At 44.4% G+C, this 22182-nt stretch overlaps 1 protein-coding gene and 1 pseudogene across 1 annotated transcript; both read right to left on the reverse strand.

The window, feature by feature from the left end:
* Window positions 1–61: 61 nt before the first annotated feature.
* On the reverse strand, window positions 62–6481 carry LOC123191229 (cysteine-rich receptor-like protein kinase 6; annotated as a pseudogene).
* A 2284-nt stretch (window positions 6482–8765) lies between these two features.
* LOC123191232 (uncharacterized) lies at window positions 8766–19283 on the reverse strand. The gene is made up of 12 exons (XM_044604047.1): window positions 19055–19283; window positions 15159–18974; window positions 14849–14972; window positions 14256–14341; window positions 13628–13869; window positions 12597–12683; window positions 11845–11944; window positions 11408–11603; window positions 11082–11275; window positions 10359–10508; window positions 9336–9890; window positions 8766–9135 (listed from the first exon to the last, which is right to left on the reverse strand). Exons 2-10 carry the CDS (start codon window positions 18972–18974, stop codon window positions 10488–10490), a joined length of 4866 nt encoding a protein of 1621 aa, XP_044459982.1. The 5' UTR covers window positions 19055–19283; the 3' UTR covers window positions 8766–9135; window positions 9336–9890; window positions 10359–10487.
* Between the last annotated feature and the right edge of the window lie 2899 nt (window positions 19284–22182).

Raw genomic sequence — 22182 nt, forward strand, 5'->3', positions numbered from 1 at the left:
ACAAACTGAACTGATAAAACTATGGTTTGGTCCAAATTTTACATGGACGAGAGGCGGCAGCAGCACGAACACATACGGGCAACTTACGGGCAATATAAGTACATCGTCACGGCTTCCTGTTATGGATTTAAATACAAATTAACAACTCCAATTGGATTAGAATATGATTAGGTAGGAGGCGAGACAGAAATCTTACAAATTCTGTATCACAGTTGATCCGTTAGGAGGAAAGTAAGTTTACGCACTAATGCCATACCAATCTATAGCAACGGGCGATCAAGCAATCCTCCTACTCCCGTTGTCAGTACCAGCCACGGCGCCCTGCCCCTGGACCTGCTCTACCACATCTTGCTCCGCCATGCTGCTCTGCTGCTTCCGCTTACCTGCAGTGAACGCCTTCTGAAGCACATCTGGCAGGTCATGAAACCTATTCATCTCAGAGGTTGTAATCGCTTCCGAGGGCAGCCAGCCCTGGTTCATCATCCATCATCTTCTCCAGCACATCCGAACAACGCGGGAAGAAGCGTTTGCCAAGTTCAACTGGTATAAACATTCACTTGCAATTAGTCCAGATCAAAAAACCTGGTAAAATATCATTTTTTAATCGAATCCCAAAAGAATTATGCACAACTAGGTCAATCGCCACCCCCTACACACAAGCAAGACCAATCATTAGCAATTAACCCCTGATTAGCATTTTGCATGATTATAGTCAAGTGTACATATTTGGTCTTCACTCAATAGTTCTTTAGATCCATATGGATTACCATCCTTAAAGAGCACAAAATTGCTAATTTGTTCACCATTTTTTGCGGGGTTAATTTGTTCACCATTCACACATTGATGTTAAGCCAAGAATTACACTCTTCCAATTGATTTGCAAGATAGTGTAAATCTTTTAAGGCACTCAACAATAGGCCTATTAACAGGAGATGGGGGATAAAATCTGGGATTTCAACTTCAGTTACACCAGCTTTCTTATTGAGAATGTTTCAATAGATAAGCTAAAGAAGAGAACATTATCAGATTGATAATATAAATAATATAGAAAGTCCATTGTTATATAAAGGCAAGCTGTGCCTCACCTGTTTTGGAGAGCACTCTCATCCGAGCTAAGTACACATCCTTCATTTTGAAAGGAGTTTCATTTAGATCAAAGGTTGTCCGTTGTATCTCCGTAAGTGGATTTGCACTAGAACCAAGGGTAAATTCCAAAGTACCATTCACTTGAGCAACTTCCATTGCTACTCTTGCCTCGGCTGGGAACAATATCATCGCCAAAGCAACTACATGGCATGAAAATATTTTTGTGAAACACAACTTCCCAGAGAGGAAAAAAGTAGCATGTCAGCTAGTTGCCCATGGAGAACTGCAACACCACTAAGTCCATGAAAACAGACAATTTTGAAAAGATCAAGCAACACTGCATGATTTGTAGATGAGGATTACCTCGGTTTTCAAGGTACAACAACTTTCCATGTAGGCAGTCACCAGCCATTGCAAGAGAAACCGATGCTTCCCCAAGTTCTGGTTCCCTTCTTTCAGCTTGCTCCAATATCCCAATACATAATGTATTTTTAGGAGACAGCTTTCCTTCTTCAGTAACCCCAAAGCAATCGCTGTGCTTTTTGAGTCCATTTGAGATCTGACAGTAGGTGAGGAGAAGATAAATAAAAATTTTACATCGTCGGTCTAAAAAGGACAACTTTGACTACAAATTTTTATTGAAATATAACGTGAAATTACGCTCCAAGACAAATTTGTGCATATGACATTCAAGTATGTATGTTGTTAAATATAGTAAAAGTCAAATGTTTAATAGTTTGCACGACAACTTTTAGGGAACTGGAGGAAGCAACATCAGTTGCAATATTGAGGATGAATTGTGTATGTGCATGTCGCCACCAAAAAGTTTTTGTGCCAACTTGCTTGTGTTGTACTCCCTCCGTTCTGAATTACTTGTCTTGGATTTGTCTAGATACGGATGTATCTAGACTCATTTTAGTGCTAGATACTTCTGTATCTAGACAAATCCAAGACAAGTAATTCAGAACGGAGGGAGTACATGCTTAATTACCTTTGCAAGGTTCCATTTTTATTGAGCAATACCTTTTCATATTTCTACTACTACCTTATTACTAAATCAGTATCTATTTAGCTTGTAATAACAATTTCAAGTAAATTCAATGTGTATTACAACGCTCTTTAATAATACCTCACTTGTTCTGGTTGTACACTTTGGGAGTAATTACTTATGAGTTGAGCAAATTTATACATATTACGTTTATGAATGTTATCCAAAAATAAGTAAAATAAAAACATGTTGGAGTAAGATAGGTACTGGAAATCAAAATTAACTAATTAATTTGAGCTTTTGTTAGAAAAAATAAATCAATCCTACCATACCAAATGTGAACTACATACAACTACAGCCATGATAAATCGACTGAATCAGGTGAACACCTAAAACCACATAGGTACTTGACTCTTGATGAGACCTAATAAAAGACTCTACAAGTTTCAGCAGCCAAGATACTTGATGGGTTACAGCTATAATCTGCTTGCTATTCTCAGTAACATATTGGATTTGGTAGTAGTGTTTGTAGTTTGTAGCGCTTTTAATATTGTAGATACAGATATCAAAATACAATGTTTTGTGCACTTTAAGAGGTTATGAATTATGATGACTGTTTCTAGAAAACAAGAAAGACTAGCAAATAGTACATGTTCCACAAATGCATTGCCTTAAAGTGACCGTACCTGATCTGCCGATGACTCTACCTCATCGCTAATGTTACGATCCAAACTTTCCAATCCTTGAAGCATCTTGATAATTTTTGTTGTTGTAGGCCTTTCGGTCCACTCAGGATTCACACAGATTAGACCTATCTGAATGCATCTTTTTATCTGTTCGCAATCCATTTCTAGATTTGTGTACCCCTGTGCTTTCTCCAATGTGTTTCTCCATTTTTTAAGTTCCTACAAAGTCAGAACAAGAATCTTCAGTCACTGTACAAAGATAAAACATAACATGGCCTCCTAAAACGGATTCCATCATGAAAGTTGAAACAGAATTCTCATACAAGCTCAATAAAGTCCTCGGAAGATGTTCCAGAAACACCTGGGTAGTGCCTGTGTCCCGTTATTATCTCCATTATTATCACACCCAAACTGAATATGTCTGACTTAGGTGTGATTATGCCTTCATCGATGCGTTCCGGAGCCATGTAGCCTCTGCATCACAACATGAGTTAACTTTGTAGTGCTAAAGAGACTAGAAGTCTAGAAAAACATTTTTTGCTGATGATTTAAAAGATATAAAGAGGCACTAAACTTACAATGTACCAACACGATTTGGAGAGGACATAGTTTGACGCTGATCAAACTGTCTTGACAGCCCAAAATCTGTAATTTTGGGTGCCAAATTGTCATCAAGCAATATGTTCGCGGGCTTTAGGTCCAAGTGAAGAATAGACTTATCAATTTGGTCGTGAAGATAGTGTAAGCCATTGCAAATCCCCTCGATTATTTTGTAGCGCGTGTGCCAATCAAATTCAGAGGATCCACCTGCATTTGTTACCAAAAGGAGAGCATTTGACATACGTTATCTGAAAACCTTTTTAGTTGTTGCCGTGGACATATAGGTTGACCGTATCAAGGCAGGGACAGCAGCGGCAGTAAGAGTCTATTAGGAAAGTACAGGATTGTGGAAGAGCCCAATTGCACATATTAGGGAAGATCCAAAAATTCAAATCATATTAGGAGAGGTCAAAGAGTACCAGAGCATCCATTAAATAAGGATGGCATGTTTCTACTTTCGAGTCAAGCAAGAAACTAGTCTCCCCAGTTATTCTCTAATCTAGCTTATGTCTATCTAATCCTCTACAGCCACGACGTCTGACTATCTTCAGCATGGTAATTATACCTTAAAACTTATTCACGGCAGCTGCTGAGCTCTAGATAACATACGAAAGGACTAAATTTCTATTGTATGTTCTGCTTTATTATGCATAAATAGATATCAGCACCACATGTTAATCCGTCATAACATTCGTAGCGGATCAGCACCACACAAACTACAATATCAGAGGAAGACGAAGAACTTCAAAACAATAAATGCCCCATATTGAATTGCCATACCTGAAAGATGCACATCAAGGCTTCCTTTAGGGAGATACTCAAAGCAAAGCAACATTTCTGAGATCTCAGCAAAAACTTTTTGCCCTTCGAATTCTGTATATAACCACACTGTTTCATGGCAGTAGCCCCGAAATCGCACAATATTTGGGTGTTGAAGCCTCATAAGATGATCAACCTCGTTCTGAAATAAACTCTGAGAACCAGCCATTGATGGCTCAAGTCTCTTCACAGCGATTATTTCCCCACTTTGTAGCACACCCTGTTTTCACATGTGTTGTTAATATGTATAGGTTACATATGCATCTGAAAGTAGACTCAATGGACATGATTTAATCTTACCTTATATACCACACTAGAACCACCTTTACCGAGTACTCGCTCATCGGAAAAGTTGTTTGTGATCTCTTTCAAAAAATTCAGTGATACAACACTTGGGTTTGCACTTTGATCTTGTAGTATGCACTCAAGGTTTTCATGTTTGCTAGACTCGCCATACATTTTTTATTTCCCAAATACACAAACACTTGCAAGAATTTATTCTCCTTCCGTAGAGGGATTGCATATATGGTGCCCCTCAATTTGGAATAATATAACTGTAGAAGATAACCCAAAACAAAAACAAGTTAGGTGCATATCATTCACTCTATTTTCCATGAATACGCAAAGCTTGTGTATCTTTCCATTGATAGAAAAAAGAGAATGGGTACAAGTAAGGGTACAAAACATGCACGAATGCAAGGTGACGTGTACAAAGCAAAGAAACAAGGGGTGCTCGACCCGAACAAGCAAACAACACAGCTACACCCCCTAGCTTGAGGCGCAGTTCGAACCTACATGACGTCCTACATCCACAAGTCCAACACCGGGGACACCACAAGCACAACAAGACGAGCTGAGCGTCGTCGCCGTCCGATCCAAAAGAATCAAACCTAGGGTTTCCCCTGGTGCTCAAGGAGAGGCTCAGAGAGATGCCATGGCAACGCCTCTAAGGAGAGGACGGTCCTCATGAGTGTCGCCACTGCCAGCACCGGCAAGCCGAGCAGGGATTTCTTCCCAGCCTGGGTCTGAGCAATCCCATAGCAACCGGAATAGAAACCGTGAGTCAGAAAAAGTCAAACGTAGGTCGAAAAACCACCAGCAAGGAGAGCAACGTTGGACACATGAGTCTTGGACATGAACCGAGGTAGCTGGGGCTGGGGAGGCCGCAGAGCAAGGGAGGCAATGTAGGGGAAGCGACGGCCACCGATGCCGACAAGCAAGGAACGGGAAGGGGCACAGGTCCAGGCAGCCGGGGCTGAGGTCATCAGGATACCGACAAGCCATAGAGGCTGGAGGAGACGCCAATCTCCATAGCAGTGCACCGGGTCCGGCACCGGATCGGAGAGGCGCCGGCAACCCATGGACACCGGAAAATGCAGGTCCGCCGTTGGGGAGGCACCACCGGAAACGCACCAAAAAGACACTGCCTTGGAGGCATGGGTGCAGATGGGGCCACCACATCCCGGGAACCAGCACCGGCGGGAGCGATTCCGACGAGCGGAAACCTCGCCGGGAGCATGGGGGGAGGGATGCATCCTGGGAGCCGACGCGTGCTTCGCCGGCCACTCCTCCGGTGTTGGGGGATTGGGAGAATCACCGTTTCCTCGCTCTGTTCTGCCCGCCGCCTACTCTGCTCTCGCCACCCCAGTCAACACTACAGTACCACCCAGCAAGTCTGCCGCCACCGAAGCCCCGATGCGGCCTCCGCGACTCCGCCGCCAGCTGCCGCCGGCGCCCTCATGGGCTTCGGATCCCACGGAGGTCCTCCCCGCCGTCGTGTCGCGCTTCGACCCCGACCTCCGCAGCTACGCGGTCGAGTACTACGGCCTCGCCGTCTCGGGGGCCTCCGGTCGCGCGCTCCCGGAGACGGCGCCCGCGTGGTGTGCAATTGTCCCGCATGCCATCCACTAGAAGAGTAATTTCAGATCTCAGATCTATCGTCTAGTAGTAGCTCGCGTGACATGAGGATTCGCACGGCTGCACGACGAAGGCCGGAAGAAAACCAAGAGAAAGGAGAAGAATAGACGATGAGGGCCGGAAGAAACCTGGCGTCGCGGAGCGACTGCCGTCCGTCGCCGTTGCCAAGCCACCACCCACACACACACGGAGTCGCCTCTTGGTCCAACTTGCGCGGCGGTGGTCGGATATTGGGACGGCTTCTCCCTCCTTGACTTCGGTGGTACGCAGGAAAACCAGAGGAAAACCACATGAGAAATCTACAAAGTGGATAGTTCACATCCTCTGGTTTTCCACAGGAGAAACATATGTATAGGTTACATCAACGTTTCGATCTACAAACGCGTTCGCGGGCAGTGATCATTCACATCTTAATTTTTTCTTCGCATGACCGGACACTTCAATTAGCAAATCTTAAATCCATACAAAACACATACATGCAATATACGTAAACGATGCAACACAGATCATGTGACTACTACATCAGGACAATGCCATCAGACTATTAAATTTGGCATGTTCTACCTACACAATCCCTCCATTTTTTTATACAAGGTATATTTATTTTATGATAGGATTACACAATGTAAGATGCATTTCTTTTGATTTCTTATAATTCCTTTCTTAGTACTACAGAAAAAAGGAATGTATCTCTCTCAGAATTTCTAGTATCTCTCTTTATAGGAAAAGAAGGAAAGTATCATTCTCTCTTTATAATTCATTTTCTTACTTAATTGATTTACTTGCCGTTAACCAACAAACAACCCAAGGGTAATTTTGTCCTAAATTCTCTAAAATTGCGTGTCTTGGTCATAGTGCCAAAAAAATACACCTTAAATAAATGAACAGAAGCAGGAGTATTAGCTATGGAAAAGATCAACCACAGCTGCCCTTTCCCTTCCCTTAGCTATGGAGAAGATCCAAGTATCGTTCTCCTTATTGCATGCATCTCTTCCTTTGGTTGCCTAATTGATTTACTTGCCGTTAACCAACAAACTAACAAAAGGGTAATTTTGTCCTAAATTCAGAATTTGTGTGCATTGGTCACTGTGCCAAGAAGATACACCTTACATAAAATAAACAGAGGGAGTATTAGCTATGGAGAAGATCACCCACAGTTGTCCTTGCCCTTCCTGGTGTCTTTGTCGTCTTTCTCGCAGAAGCAGCGCTCGAAAACGCAAAATGGATCCGGCGGGGTCTACTCGTCGTTATAATTGTCCGACCCATTGCTGCCCTCTTTCTTTCCTTTGGAGGCAGTCTAACCATGGTATGGACCGCCTGATTTTGCTCTCGGCGAGGGTTTGCCTGTTCCCCCGCTGCTGCTTCTTAGGATACGGGAACAAATGACTTTCTCCTCTATGACCGCGCACGCCATTACCATGTCGGCAGCGAGGCGGGCCTCGGCCATCCTAATCCTCTCCTTACCATGGCGGCGCATCAATCATTGTAGCACTCATACTCCGGTGGGCCGGAGATGGGAAGGCTACCGGGCCGCGATGATCCAGCCGTGCGGATCCAAGCAACTGTTGCGCGGTCCGTCGAAATATGAGTGCTACATGGGACCGGTGCACCCAGCGTGAGGAAGAGAGGATAAGTGTGTGCAATTTGATACACCCATGACTCACGCGTGGGCCCGAGGAAAGCAAGGAGAAATGCTGCCGACATACACAAGTTTCACTAAATTGGATAAATATTGAGAATTTCTGCTAAATGGGGTAAAATCTGTCTCAAATGTGAAGCAATAGGTTAAAAATGGAATTCACTCTTTTTCTTTTTTCTCTTTTTGAGATCTGGTGTAGATAAGTGCAAGCGCCTGAACATAGATCTAGGCCCAGTTCTTTTGGGCAATTCTCCGAGAATTGACCCCCTCTCCAGCTTCTCCCAGAATTGCCACTTCATCTTTTTTTACAATTCCTAGCTAGTTAAGATCTAATTAGCTAGGAATTGTAAGAAAATATAGAGTGCCAATTCTGGGAGAAGCTGGGGAGAGGGTCAATTCTCGGAGAATTGCCCAAAAAAACTGGCTACTAGTATGCATGCGCTGGAGGTAGCTTAGGGCATCTCCAACACGGATAATCAAATGGACAATGTCCGAGGACATCCAGCATAATGGAAATCATTCAACCAGTCACCAAATCTCTGTCCCCATCCTTTTTATATAGTCTTAATATTAGAAATATTAGAAATAATCACAAATAAATACCACGGTGCATCAATAGCTAAAAGATAAATATTGCAATGCAACAATAATTCAATAAAAATAATACCACGGTGAATCAAAGCATCTATAGTTTGACCAAACTTATAGAAAACAATATCAACATTCACAATACCAAATCAATAAATTCATTATGAAATTTAGTTCCATACTATATATATGATATTGTAGAAATTGATATCTTTTAATATAAATTTGATCAAGCTCTGTAAAATTTGACTTGACATAAATCTTATATGTGGAGTAAAAAGGACCGGAGGGAGTAGAACGAATGAACTGGTATTACCTATCTATTTTCGACTGAAAGTAGTATCTAAAGTAGATGTATCGACCGATAGCTTTGGCATTTGTTTTTCCTTGCACCAAGTACTTGCTGTCTACTCGAGAAATGGTTACTTGGAAGCAATGTGTATAGCAAGGAACGATCGTGCATTTGCTAATCCATCGTGTCTTCTATACATCACAAGGGCTTTCTTTTGAAAACCGTATTACATTACAGTTCAAACGGAAAAAGGATGATAATACGTGCTTGTTCATTACAGTGTATATATCTTCAGATTCAGTTAAGTACAAACTTCAGGGTGCCCGATCCAAGTGTGCCTTAACTTGGTTTGTTCACTGACTATACATGCACGGTACCAGCAGAAGAAGCACAAATTCTGACATGAACTGCACCGGACAAGCAGAATTGTTGGTTCTAGTGCAGTTGCGCCAGTTTGCATCTGAGAGGGATGCTCTGCTTGCCCAGTTGGCCAACATTGCCACACATAGTCCCATGAGTCCTGATGCAGATCAAGACCAAATAGGAAGGTCAGTTCTGGCAATGCCCACAAACCAAGCAACAGAACTTGTTGGTAAGCAAGCGGTGAAACGACGACTGTCAAGTGCAGGTTGCTGAGTGTAATACTTGTCAAATTTGAAAATAGATCCATAACCCGACAAGACGTTGATCATTCAAGTATGCGCCGGAGAGGGAGCTTACTTGAGAGGATGGATGCCGTCTGCGACAGTTGGTTTCCAGAGTACCGTTCAGCAAGTGATAATCCACTCTGGTCCCCTTCTTGCTGATGTCTCCAGCTGGAACCCCTCGGATGGATGGCTCTACAAACTGCTTCCAGGGTTAAATGCTCAGATGTTTATTTTGTTTCCATGGTACCCCTTTTGTGCCAATGAAAGATCTTCCTGTCAGCGGGGGCTTAAGGGTCTTCATGCATTACCAATCCCATCCTGTGCAGATCTTTTCTTGTGCTTCAAATACCCAGTTTACCTTAGCTCGGGTCCTGGAGTCCCGCACAGACGTGTCTGGCGCTCTATGTCGGGAAGCGGTTGTTTCAGGAGAGCAAAACACGGCTTTGCATGCCGTTGTTTCTTGGGGTTCTTTTAGATGCTATACTGTTTTCACGCCAGGTCCAGAAACTTTCTCGGATGAATGAATATGTCCTCTGATTCACTAACACAGAGCCCTGATGGCGCCTTCTCTGGAACATGCTGCTGCCTGGTTATTGTGTGCGTGAACATCCATGGCACAGCATTGGGACTGCAGAGCAAACAAGAAATGAATGCCAAGACAAAAGGAAGAAGCTGAAACGTATAAAAAATTAAACTGCACGCAGCCAACCTCTTCAAACTGATCACATTTATACGTATACAAAAATAATTAAAGAAAATTATACTGGTAGATTTCTCATCAAAAAGTACTTCTGCATAACTACATATTCCATGATTCTTCAGACATATAATGAGAAAAAAGTCATCGCCAAAGGGGTTGTATCTTTGATGACAAGCAAAAAATGGTGAATTAGAATAGAATAACAATTTTGTCTATTCTTTTCTTAATGGTTTTCTACCCGAAAGCATTGTACTCTGCACCTGTATGGGTTCAGGAAATTGCAACCAGGACACATACCCAGAATTTCAAAGTATTACCCAAATTGCCACATGTAACGAGGGTTAGCCAAAAAGCTCTTTGTGACAGGTTTCTTTCCGACGAGTCATTGGATCATACCTGGAAATAGTTGCATGACCACAGCGGCAAGCTTCAACATATTATTTAGCCGTAGATCAGCAAGACAAAGTTGGCTAGCGCTGATCGACCACCAAGGATAGAGTCCGGATGTCTTATATTGTGAGAAAATCACACTTCACCAACAGCTAGCTGCAGAACATGATGTTTGGTTATGATAGCATACCTTCACCAAAATATGACGACAAAATAAAAGTACTGATGTGCTTGTAGCTGCAAAACATTAGGATTTGATCATTATTATCGATGAAAGTGGATTGCTATGTATATGCGCTCCGAATGGTCTGCTTGTTTGTGTGTACTGAATGCAAACTACTGTATTTTGGGCCACTATGAGTTGTACAATGAAAAACAGTCAGCACCACGAATGCACAACCTTATGCATATTGCAGAACAGGTAGAATACAAATGAACAGACAAATCATTGATCAGACTACACAGGCAAGAACCTGAACCTCAGCCTCAGCATTTCCCTGGTATGTTTTCCTTGTGGGAGAGTGGGAGACAGCACTAAAGTTCAATAGAACATTTTGAAATTTGACACTGCAATCAAATTACGGCATGTTTGTTTTGATCAGCTAGAGATATTTCTTTATATAAAACTTAGCTACAGCACTTGAAAGTCACAATGTTTGGCAAACGAAAAGTAGTCTGTTTTTCCACATCAATAAAATCTTAAAGCCTCATATTGCTGATGAAGCAAACCTTAGTGGAATTGAACCATGCTGCAGGACTAAATTCACGTTTTAGTGTTCTCAAAGAACCATTCATTGCAACCTCATTATTCAACTCCTCTGGCAGTTCAAGATCACGGAGTTCAAGATGCTCATTTGCTTTCCCATTAGGCAAACATTTCCCGTTAGTTAATCCAGAAACATTATATGTGCCTTCTTCCTTTTCTGCATAGTCACATTAATTTGAGGATTATTATAGGTGCAAGGACAGAAGGAAGAACTGCAGGATACAAAGTCCAAATGAAACGATGTAAGCACAAACATGGCTGATGGCAGTTGTAGGATAAGACAATTAACCTGGTTTTGTAGTTATATTTCCATCCAATCTTTTGGTTAGCAGGGACGTCCCAGGAAATAACATCAAATTAACATTACGAAGTTGCTTCCTCTCATCATCCTTGATAGGTTTGAAACCAAATCCCGAGACCCATGTATTAACCAACTCTGGGATGGCAGAAAGGACCAACATCTCAACATGGAATGATCTCAGCATCTGTAACAGAAGGAAGTGAAATCCACATGGTCAAATCGAGATATGCAAGTATGCAAATAAGATTGACTATAACCTTAAGACCGACTGGACAACGCAATTCTTTTGAAGGAAAAATACTACATCCTAAAATTAATAGTACAGTTGAAATCCTAGTGAACGAAGTTACTGTGGTGTACAATCGTGAGAAGTCCATAATTTCCATCAAAACTTGTATCTGATTTCAAAACTCTTGAGTACATACTTTTTCAATGATATCCAGCAGCCTTCGGCACATCCCTTTACGGCGATAATCCACACAAGTAGCAATGAAAGGCAGCTCAGCTGCTTTGGTCCCATGTAACCTGCACAAAAGATGGTAAAGGGAATTCCATTAACATGGTGTTATAAATGAGGGAAACCTCTCACAATGTATGATTAGCTGGTCACCAATAAAAAAATTGACACACTATTTTCGCCTATTTGGAAATTCTGCTACGTTTATGAGCTGAAAATTAGAAAACATTAGTTCTGTAGAAAATTAACCTATGCTCCCACTTGTCCTTGATCAGTCAGAATTGTAACAATTACAACATGAAGGGTGTCATGAAATCCCTGAATTACTAAGTCAGGTTTGCATGCTAGAGATACCGTTTAGAAAAGTTTGCACTACCATGTAAGAACAGAGGTAAGAAGCATGCATGTACAAGTGTTTATCGGAAAATGTATCGAATTTCAACTCCAAACAAGATTACATTACTTGATAGTTTACAACAAAGATGTACAGACTGCATAAGAACTGCCGATAACTGATGGGTCTCTAGGCTTTCAACCCATTGAAGGGTCCATAATGTTTGTCATTGACTGGAGAATGTTAGCTACACATGCATGGTCACTCTTAACAATTTGTAGAACAATTATGACAGCAACCAATGGCATAAGGATACACATACTTCAGAAATAAGTAAAAAAAGTACTGCCTAGAGAAAGCTTGATCAACCAAGTAAAGTATGATACCTGATAGAAGCCACACATAAAATCTCATCACCTTTCTCCAGGATTATAGTGTAGAATCCCTGATAATCTAAGCGCGCGAAGTTTGATCTGATGAGAGACGCTCCATGTTAGCAAGTGTCAAAATTGTATGGAAAAATGAAGTGGCAAGTACTTGAACATGCTTGGTCCGAAATATAATTGGTCCAAAAAAATAAGTACATACTAGCTATTACTATTAGCATTGAACAAATACCCAGTGCAGATCCTAACACATCTGAAGTCCAATCAATGGGTCTCAGTTCTCAGTGCAGATCCAAATTTCCAGTATAGTAACAACTTCGTTTTTAATCATGTGCATTGATGCAAATAAGATATTATAATTTCTATTAGCACTCAACCAGAACTCCCTAGACCCAAAAAATGTGGGTTCCAAAAAGGGCCTGATTTATTACTCCTTCTGTTTTTATTTACTCCGCATATTATGTTTGACTGGAGACAAACTTTATAAAGTTTGACCAATTTTACAGAAATCAATATGAACATTTACAATGGCAAATCTATATGATGTGAAAAATTATTCAATAAGGAATCTAATGGTGTTGATTTGGTGGTGTATATGTCAATATTTGTTTTCTATAAACTTGGTCAAAGTTTATAAAGTTTGATTTTAGACAAAGCTAATATGCGAAGTAAATAAAAACGAAGGGAGTACACAAATTTCCACAATAATATGAAGAAGACAACTGTATTTATTAGTATTTCAAAGCACCGTGTGGTATCTCCAACAGTCTTCCATTCTAAACTAGTTGATACTTGATACTATAAGAAATATAATCTTCAAATTGAGATGTTTGACATGCTTAGTCTTCAAAAGAACATTTTTTGCTTAGCCCCACAAAATGATCAATTGGAAGACTTCAATAGAATGCATTCATAATATACAAGCCTTGCTCATCAATAAGGTGAAAGAAAATCATAAAGCAGTGTCAATATTATCCAAGACAAATCGATGATGCAGAGGATATTGACTAGAAAGTAAATAGGAAACTTACCCCTTATTGTACAAGACATGTGGTATCATATCTACACCAGTTCGAGGATCCACCATACGAATGAAACATTCCTCCAGTAAAGTAAGAGCCACTGCCAATTTTGTATTACATTCCGTCATATGGGCTATCTTCCGTGCAGAATGTAGCCTTCGACCATCACTGCAGCACTTCAATATGGTCCATGAAAGCCCATTGTCAATAATATTCTCTATCCCAACATGACTATGTAGTCCAACGAATATCTGTTACAAACAATTGCAGAGAAATGCTTTCAGAAAAAAATGAAGGGGTTAAACAGAATGTCTGAAACAGAAGCTCCCAGTTTGTCGGGTGCACAAGAGAAACTAACAACAGTTGCATGAAATGGCAATTAGTCTGATCCTCGATAACCACACTATTGACATCTAACATATTACAAGCATACAAACTAAGCAATGCAAGATGTACTAGTTTCTGTCGGTGAATCAGTCTCAAGAACAATATAACAACTTAACACGAAATGAACAGATGTATGTGCATTATGTCTCTAAAAAATGCAGGACCAGAAAATAAACCATAACTTCTACAAGCGTGTGATAGGTCTTTCATTGCTCAGCATCTTGTAGACAAAGATAAAACTAAATATTACCTCCTTACAGTATCTCCCACAAAACCATGTGTTAGATCTTTTATCATCACAGGGCAGCATCTCATGATTAATGCACGTGCCATGGTCTGCCAGTGAGAAACAAGAGAATGTCAAGTTGAAGCTGAGGATAAAATTAGATGATAAATTACATGCAGCATGAATACTGGCTAAGTTATATGAGATGAATGATGGCCCAGTGACCTCAGCTAAAGCTAAAGCTACAAACAATTAAGCCTTGACAAACATGGTGCAGGTAGAGAGGGTCTTCTTCGAGGCCCAAGCCTCATTTATGATGAGAAAGAGAAGATGAATTCAAAATAAAGTAGCTTCTGTGAGAGCTAAAACTCTCAGACCATTTTTGTTAGGGGCTAAACTACCACCAAACAGGGACTTGGATCAACAGAAGGGGAAAAGGTTCTATAAAACCAAGGAATGAATTATATCCAGCAAGATATATTACACTGAAAAGTAGACATCCAACTCAAAGGTACATAAGAGAGTATGGGGAATACGCATTAAATTAGTATTTAGTTTTAGTGATTGCAGAAATAATGCAAATGACAGGGCAAAAGAGGAGGGATCATAATCGTTACATGAATCTCCACACTGGAGACATTTCAAGATATCTGAGGATGACGAAACCTCATTTTCACTAACTGGAGTCCCACATTTCCGACATGAGCAATTATGGCAGTACCAACTGCCTTCTGGAAGCTCCTGCAGATGTAAAAGCTAGTAAATAAATTATCAAACAAACTTCATCATATAAGTGGTCAATTCAAATTTCTAATTCCTACAAACACATTTTCTGGAGCACAACAATAATGGACCATAACATCTTCATTGAAAGTTTGAAACATATTTAAGTTTGAAACAATGGCACTGTAGAGAGAAGCTAGATACCTGGGCAGACAAGCAAGCTTCATGATATGTTGATGGGCAATTGTCACAGCAAAGTAATTCACCGCCATCTCCACAGAAACCACATGTATCGTCATTTTCATCCATCGCCTCGACTTTCCTACCACATGCATCACTTCTCCTGCTCATCAATTCAGCAGACCAAGCCTCCAACTGGCATAGAGTATACGACTTGCCAGACTGCAGAAAGAGGCCTAATGAGGACTTGGGCAGACAACAACCAGCATGAGCCTTGAAGTCTGATACAGATAAGGTTTTTGCGCAACATTTGCAAAGAATGCCTTCCCAGGTGACCTGCCCATCCTTCATGACTTCGTTGCTCTTCAGATTCCGATACTGAATAACATCTTTTACGGTCAGAAAGCCAGTTGCAATCAACCAGCAGAGCACAGTTTTCCGTGCCAAACTTATTCTCTTCCCACCCAATAGGTTTGTCCCCCCTTTTCCAAGCAGTTTGGTAGCTCTCTTTTGGCCTTTAAGCTTTTTGTACTTTGCAACCGAAAAATCTGAGCTTGCAGCAAATTTGTTGTAGGAGTCGACGTCCCTGTTTTTTACAATAGCTGTGATCAAAAGGTCATCGTCGTGGATACGCAACTCAAGAGGTCTTTTCTTGATATGCTTATCACAACCTTCAGGTTTCCTTTTAGCAGCGATCGTCTTGCAGATTTGTGAGTCACGAGATAAATCAGTTTTCAGGGGAGCAGTATTAGACTCAAGGGATAACTCAACAGGAACAGCATTGTCGACTGAAACCTTAGGGGAGTCCTTGGGGGGAGTTCTAGGAGATGATTCCTTCAATGACGGCAACTTCTTGCGGGCCATTTCTGAAGGGACAATCCCATTGGCACTCGACTCCCTTGCATTAGAATCAGGTTTTGAGATTGTATGCTCTATAGGTTCTTTAACAATACCCTCACCTCTTAACATGCTCTTCTTGCTCCCTGAAGGCAACTTCTGGTAGACCATTTCTACAGGGGCGATCTCATTGGCACCTGACTCCCTTGCATTCGAATCAGGTTCAGAGCTTTTATGCTCCATAGCAGTATCCTCACCTCTTAACATACTCTGCTTGCCCTCTGAAGGCAACTTCTTCTGGACCATTTCTTTTGGAACAGTTTCATTGGCAGCTGACTCCCTCGCACTAGAATCAGGTTCAGAGATTGTATGCGCCGTAGGTTCTTTAACAGTACCCTCACCTCTTAACATACTCATCTGATTGCTCTCTGAAGGCAACTGCTTCTGGACTATTTCTGTAGCAACAGTTTCATTGGCACCTGACTCCCTTGCAATAGAATAAGGTTCAGAGATTGTATGCTCCGTAGGTTCTTTAACAGTACCCTCACCTCTTAACATAATCATTTGGTTGCTCTCTGAAGGTAACTTCTTCTGGGCCAATTCTATAGGGGCAGTTTCATTAGCACCTGACTCCCTTGCATCAGAACCGGGTCCTGAGGTTGTATGCTCCAAAGGTTCTTTAACAGTACCCTCACGCTTTAGCATGTTCATTTGCTTACTCTCTGGAGGCAACAGCATGCCAGGTTTGTCGCTTTGGCTGTTCCGATTTAGCTTTGCCGGTCTGGATTCAGCTTTCAAATGCTTTTTCACTGTGCCAACAGACGAAAAAATACCATGTTTTCCAGAGAGGTTAGTGTTTTCTGGATTAGAAAAGTCAAGCATCGCTACATTGCTCTCTTGGTTAAATAAATTCCCCATAGTGTGCTGCATAAATATTTGAGCATACAGCCCATCTAATTCATTTGCATCAACATCAGATATCGTTTTGGGCTTCTTCCTTCCTTTTTTCACCGAATTATTGATGAGCGCTGCTCCTGAGTAAAATTGCTGGGTGTCGCTGCTTTGATTAATGTGATTCTCATTTCGGTCAATAGCCCTGTTCTGGCCTTGTGTGTAGCCATTTTTCAGGTTAACATCCCTGTTCTGGCCACCTTCCAAAACATGAGAGCTTGGTACAGCCTGACTCCTGCTGCAGCTCTCAGTTGCTCGTTCTCCACAATTAGATCCCATGATCACAGGAGTAGACTGAACCTTGCGGGCGGTTAAAGGGTCACTGGCTTTCTGTTTCCTTTTACTCTCTGAGGGCATGTTCTTGTTGTCATCGAGAACAATGATTGAACTATCAACAGCTCTGACAGTACTACCTTGTTGCAGAGCAGTAATTTTCCTACCAATGAACACAACAGCAATGAAAGGATCCAAAAGCTCCCACCGTTGGAGAAGGGTGAGTGCATTTTGTTGGTTCACAAGTACCTTTTGGATATACTCCATAGTATCAGTGAGGTCCTTCCAAAACTTATCAACATCTGACCACTCCATCGGATGCTTACCCCTCTGTGAACCGGGAGAAGCTTCATATAATTTGTTCCCACAAAACTTCCAGGCCTGAGTTAGTGAGCTGAGGACCACTTCCCTGTGTGGTGCTGTGAAATAGGATGCCATCTTAGCCCTGTCATTCCTTTTCCGCGGCTTGATGGTCCAGCCAGCATCCTTGAAAAGGCATTGGGCATGCGCTTCCAACTGATCAGGAAGATCCCTGCCTAAAGTCCTCTTGGTACAAGCAACAGGTGGCACAGACTGTAGACTGCTGGACTGAGGAACATCAACATCATCTAGTGAACTAGTATTCGCGTCGGGTGTACCCTTCTCAGGAAGGTGCTCAAGTTCAAGAAACTGCCCAGATCCAACATAATCATGGGAGAGGCGAGGTGGCACTGCTGCATCATAGGCTGGCTTGCTGAAGAGTGGGTATTCTTTGTCACCTCTGTCAGATAAATCTGCCGGGCTGCATGTGTACAGCGCTTGGCTATTGTCAACGATTTGACCTTGATCATAACTTAAGCAGGAGGCATCGCTTGGGAACGGCTGCTGATCTTGTAGCCACTGATACAAAAACGGGTCAGCAAGAGAAGGGTCAGCCTGGAACTGTGAGAACTCTGCCAGCGCGTCCATGTAGGACGGCATGGGATCATCGACCCCGCTCGTGCTGCTGCTGCCAGCAAATCCGACCGCGTCGCCTGCCCCGGCAGCAACGGTGTCCTCAGCCATCGCTTGCATGCGCATGTCAACGGTGTTACCGATGCCGACAGCAGCTGGACCAAACACTTGCTGCTGGTTACAGCTCCCGGACGTGCCTCCACCTGGCCAGTACCCTAGGAAACCCTGCAACACGGCATCCAGCTCGAGAGCCAATCCATCAATCCCCCCATTCTGCTCGGCATGACGATGTGCATGCTCCTCCTGGGCAGCGGTCCCGTGTTGGCCACTGTAACAATGTGCATGCTCCTGGACAGCAGTCCCGTGTTGTTGTTCATTGTAACAATGTGCATGCCCCTTGCTGACACCGAGATCCAATCTGCCCTCCACTGTAACAGTGTTCTGCTGCCGGTGAGCATGCGCACGGGGCTCCTCACCAAGGCTTGCTCCGGCATGCACCGGGGCGGACACAATGTGCTCACCGCGGAACGGCGGAGGCGGCTGGACCTTGAGGTTGAGGCCGTGCTGGGCCCGGGGCGCATCCGCGGGCCGCTGCGCGGCGAAGTGGGCGCCCGGGAGCAGCGACGTCTCGGCCACCCCGAAGTGCCTCCCCGCGAGCCCGGCGGCCTCCGTCTGCCCCGGCGCCCTGGAAAAGACCTCCCGGAAGAGGCGGAGCTCCATGAGCGACCTGTCGAAGGCACTCGCACCGTCGCCGGAGTCGTTGTCCGCCCTGGCGGCGACGTCCTCGCCGAAGATGAAGCGGATGGCGTCGTCCTCCCGGAACCCCAGCGCGTCCTCCGCGTCCATCTGGGGAGGGAGAAGCGAATCTGAGCGGGAAATCCGGGGGCTAGCGAGAAGATGATGCGGGAGAGCAGATCCGTCGGTACCTGGCCGAATGCGGGAATCCCGGCGAGGAAGAGGGCTGAGGGAGGGTCGAGGCGGCCCGGGCGGCGGCGAATCGAGCGGAGGAGCGAATCCGGCGGGCTGGTCTTCTGCCGCGGAGGGACGGGGCGAGATCCGCTGTGGCGCGCGCGGCTGGGGGCGCCCCGGCGTGCGGGAGGGCGGCGGGGGAGAGGGGAGGGGGGCTCGCCGGGGCTGGGGTGGGGTGGGGTGAGGAGCGAGTGAGCGAGGGAGCGGAGGGAGGAAGGGGAGTGGCAGTGTCTCTCTCGCTCTTTTTTTTTTCCCTTGTTGTTTGATTGATTGAGAGGGAGGGTTTTAAATGCCGGCCGGGCGGAGGAGGAGGAGTTAAATGGGGATGGTTGGAATTCGAATTCCGCGTGCGCCGACCGAGCAACGAAATTCATTGGTTGATTTGATTGGCGGTTTGACCTCACTTTTGGCCAATTTCCGGGGTGGGGATGGGGTTTCGCCTTGTCCGAGGCAGCAGCAGCAGCAAATGTGCATGTGTACGTGTGCGTTGGACTTTGTTTTTCCTCTCAACAAAAAATTGACCTAGACACACGAATACACAGATTCGAGTGTACCCGCTGAAGACAAACGCCGATAGAATCCCGCGAGATCCGTCCAAGACAAACCTGTAGGGAAACACAATCACACCCATAAACACTATGAAGATGGAGGTAACGATCAAACTCACCGGCAAGCGGGGTAGCAGAAGCAGTGACGAGTCGGTGCGGCGTGAACATTCCTGCCGATTCCCGCAGCTGGGTTATGCCTCCCAGCCGCGATAGTGTTCCCCAAGACGAGAGTCGAAGTAGACGCCCTCTTCGAGGTATCCACGCGTTCCGTGGTAGTATTGGTTGGTGGTTTGACCTAACTTTTGGACCCTTGAGCGCGTGCGTTTCCAGGGGGTGAAAATTGACAAAAATTGGCCCTTTGGCCAAAGTTCAACACAAAATGACCTTGTTTTTAAAATATTTCACAAAAATGGCCATGCCCGCATGACGCCCGCGCCCAGGGCGCCATGCTAGATTACATAACGGTCCGGTCAAGGGCGCCATACGCGTCAGCGCTGACTGCCACGTCGGTCTGGCCTTGTGAAAGATCGTGGATGTCGCCTAAAGGGGGGTGAATAGGCGCTTTAAAATAATTACGGTTTAGGCTTAAACAAATGCGGAATAAACCTAGCGGTTAATTTATCAAGCACAAAACCTACAACAACTAGGCTCACCTATGTGCACCAACAACTTATGCTAAGCAAGATAAACTACTAGGTGATAGCAAGATATATGACAAGAAACAATATGACTATCACAAAGTAAAGTGCATAAGTAAAGGGCTCGGGTAAGAGATAACTGAGGCACGCGGAGACGGCGATGTATCCCGAAATTCACATCCTTGCAGATGCTAATCTCCGTTTGGAGCGGTGTGGAGGCACAATGTTCCCCAAGAAGCCACTAGGGCCACCGTAATCTCCTCACGCCCTCGCACAATGCAAGATGTCGTAATTCCACTAAGGGACCCTTGAGGGCGGTCACCGAAACCGTACAAATGGCAACCCTTGAGGGCGGTCACCGAACCCGTACAAATTGCAACCCTTGGGGGCGGTCACCGAACCCATACACTTTGGCAACCCTTGGGGGCGGTCACCGGTACCCGTCAAATTGCTCGGGGCGATCTCCACAACCTAATTGGAGACCCCGCCGCTTGCCCGGAGCTTTACACCACAATGATTGAGCTCCGAACACCACCAACCGTCTAGAGCACCCAAGAGGAACAAGCTCAAGGGTGCCAAGCACCCAAGAGTAATAAGCTTCTCAACTTGTAACTTCCACGTATCACCGTGGAGAACTCAAACCGATGCACCAAACGCAATGGCAAGGGCATACGGGGTGCCCAAGTGAAAGGATCGATATGGTTGACTAGAGGGGGGTGAATAGGCAACTAACAATTTTTAGCTTTTTTAACAATTTAAACTTTGCATCAAAGTAGGTTGTCTAGATATGCAACTAGGTGAGCAACCTATATGATGCAACAAAGATAGGAACTGTTAGGGAACGTAGTAATTTCAAAAAAATTCCTACGCACACGCAAGATCATGGTGATGCATAGCAACGAGAGGGGAGAGTATTGTCTACGTACCCTCGTAGACCGAAACGGAAGCGTTGACGCAACGTAGACGAAGTAGTCGTACGTCTTCCCGGTCCAACCGATCCAAGCACCGTTACTCCGGCACCTCCGAGTTCTTGGCACACGTTCAGCTCGATGACGCTCCCCGGGCTCCGATCCAGCAAAGCATCGGGGAGGAGTTCCGTCAGCACGACGGCGTGGTGACGATCTTGATGTTCAACCGTCGCAGGGCTTCCCCTAAGCACCGCTACAATATGACCGAGGTGAAATATGATGGAGGGGGGCACCGCACACGGCTAAGGAACGATCACGAAGATCAACTTGTGTGTCTATGGGGTGCCCCCTGCCCCCGTATATAAAGGAGTGGAGGAGGGGAGGGCCGGCCCTCTCTATGGCGCGCCCTAGGGAGTCCTACTCCCACCGGGAGTAGGATTCCTCCTTTCCTAGTCCAACTAGGATTCCTTCCATGTAGTAGGAGTAGGAGACAAGGAAGGGGAAGGAGAAGGGAAGGAAGGAGGGGGCGCAGCCCCTCCCCCTAGTCCAATTCGGACTAGGCCTTGGGGGGGCGCGGCCTGCCCTAGGCAGCCCCTCTCTCTTTCCCGTATGGCCCAATAAGGCCCAATACTTCTTCCCCCGTATTCCCGTAACTCCCCGGTACTCCGAAAAATACCCGAATCACTCGGAACCTTTCCGATGTCCGAATATAGTCGTCCAATATATCGATCTTTACGTCTCGACCATTTCGAGACTCCTCGTCATGTCCCCGATCTCATCCGGACTCCGAACTCCTTCGGTACATCAAAACTCATAAACTCATAATATAACTGTCATCGAAACCTTAAGCGTGCGGACCCTACGGTTCGAGAACAATGTAGACATGACCGAGACACGTCTCCGGTCAATAACCAATAGCGGGACCTGGATGCCCATATTGGCTCCTACATATTCTACGAAGATCTTTATCGGTCAGACCGCATAACAACAT

Source organism: Triticum aestivum, chromosome 2A (genome assembly GCF_018294505.1).
Source record: "Triticum aestivum cultivar Chinese Spring chromosome 2A, IWGSC CS RefSeq v2.1, whole genome shotgun sequence".
Classification (NCBI taxonomy): domain Eukaryota; kingdom Viridiplantae; phylum Streptophyta; class Magnoliopsida; order Poales; family Poaceae; genus Triticum; species Triticum aestivum.

Excerpts from the sequence above, each read along its gene's own strand:
- LOC123191232 (XM_044604047.1), bottom strand. The coding sequence starts at position 18,974 with ATGGACGCGGAGGACGCGCTGGGGTTCCGGGAGGACGACGCCATCCGC. Across the intron at positions 13,870-14,255 it reads GTGGGAGATACTGTAAGGAG|ATATTCGTTGGACTACATAG; the intron begins GTAATATTTAGT and ends TGTTTGTAACAG. Across the intron at positions 10,509-11,081 it reads CATGGTTCAATTCCACTAAG|CTAGCTGTTGGTGAAGTGTG; the intron begins GTTTGCTTCATC and ends CATGTTCTGCAG.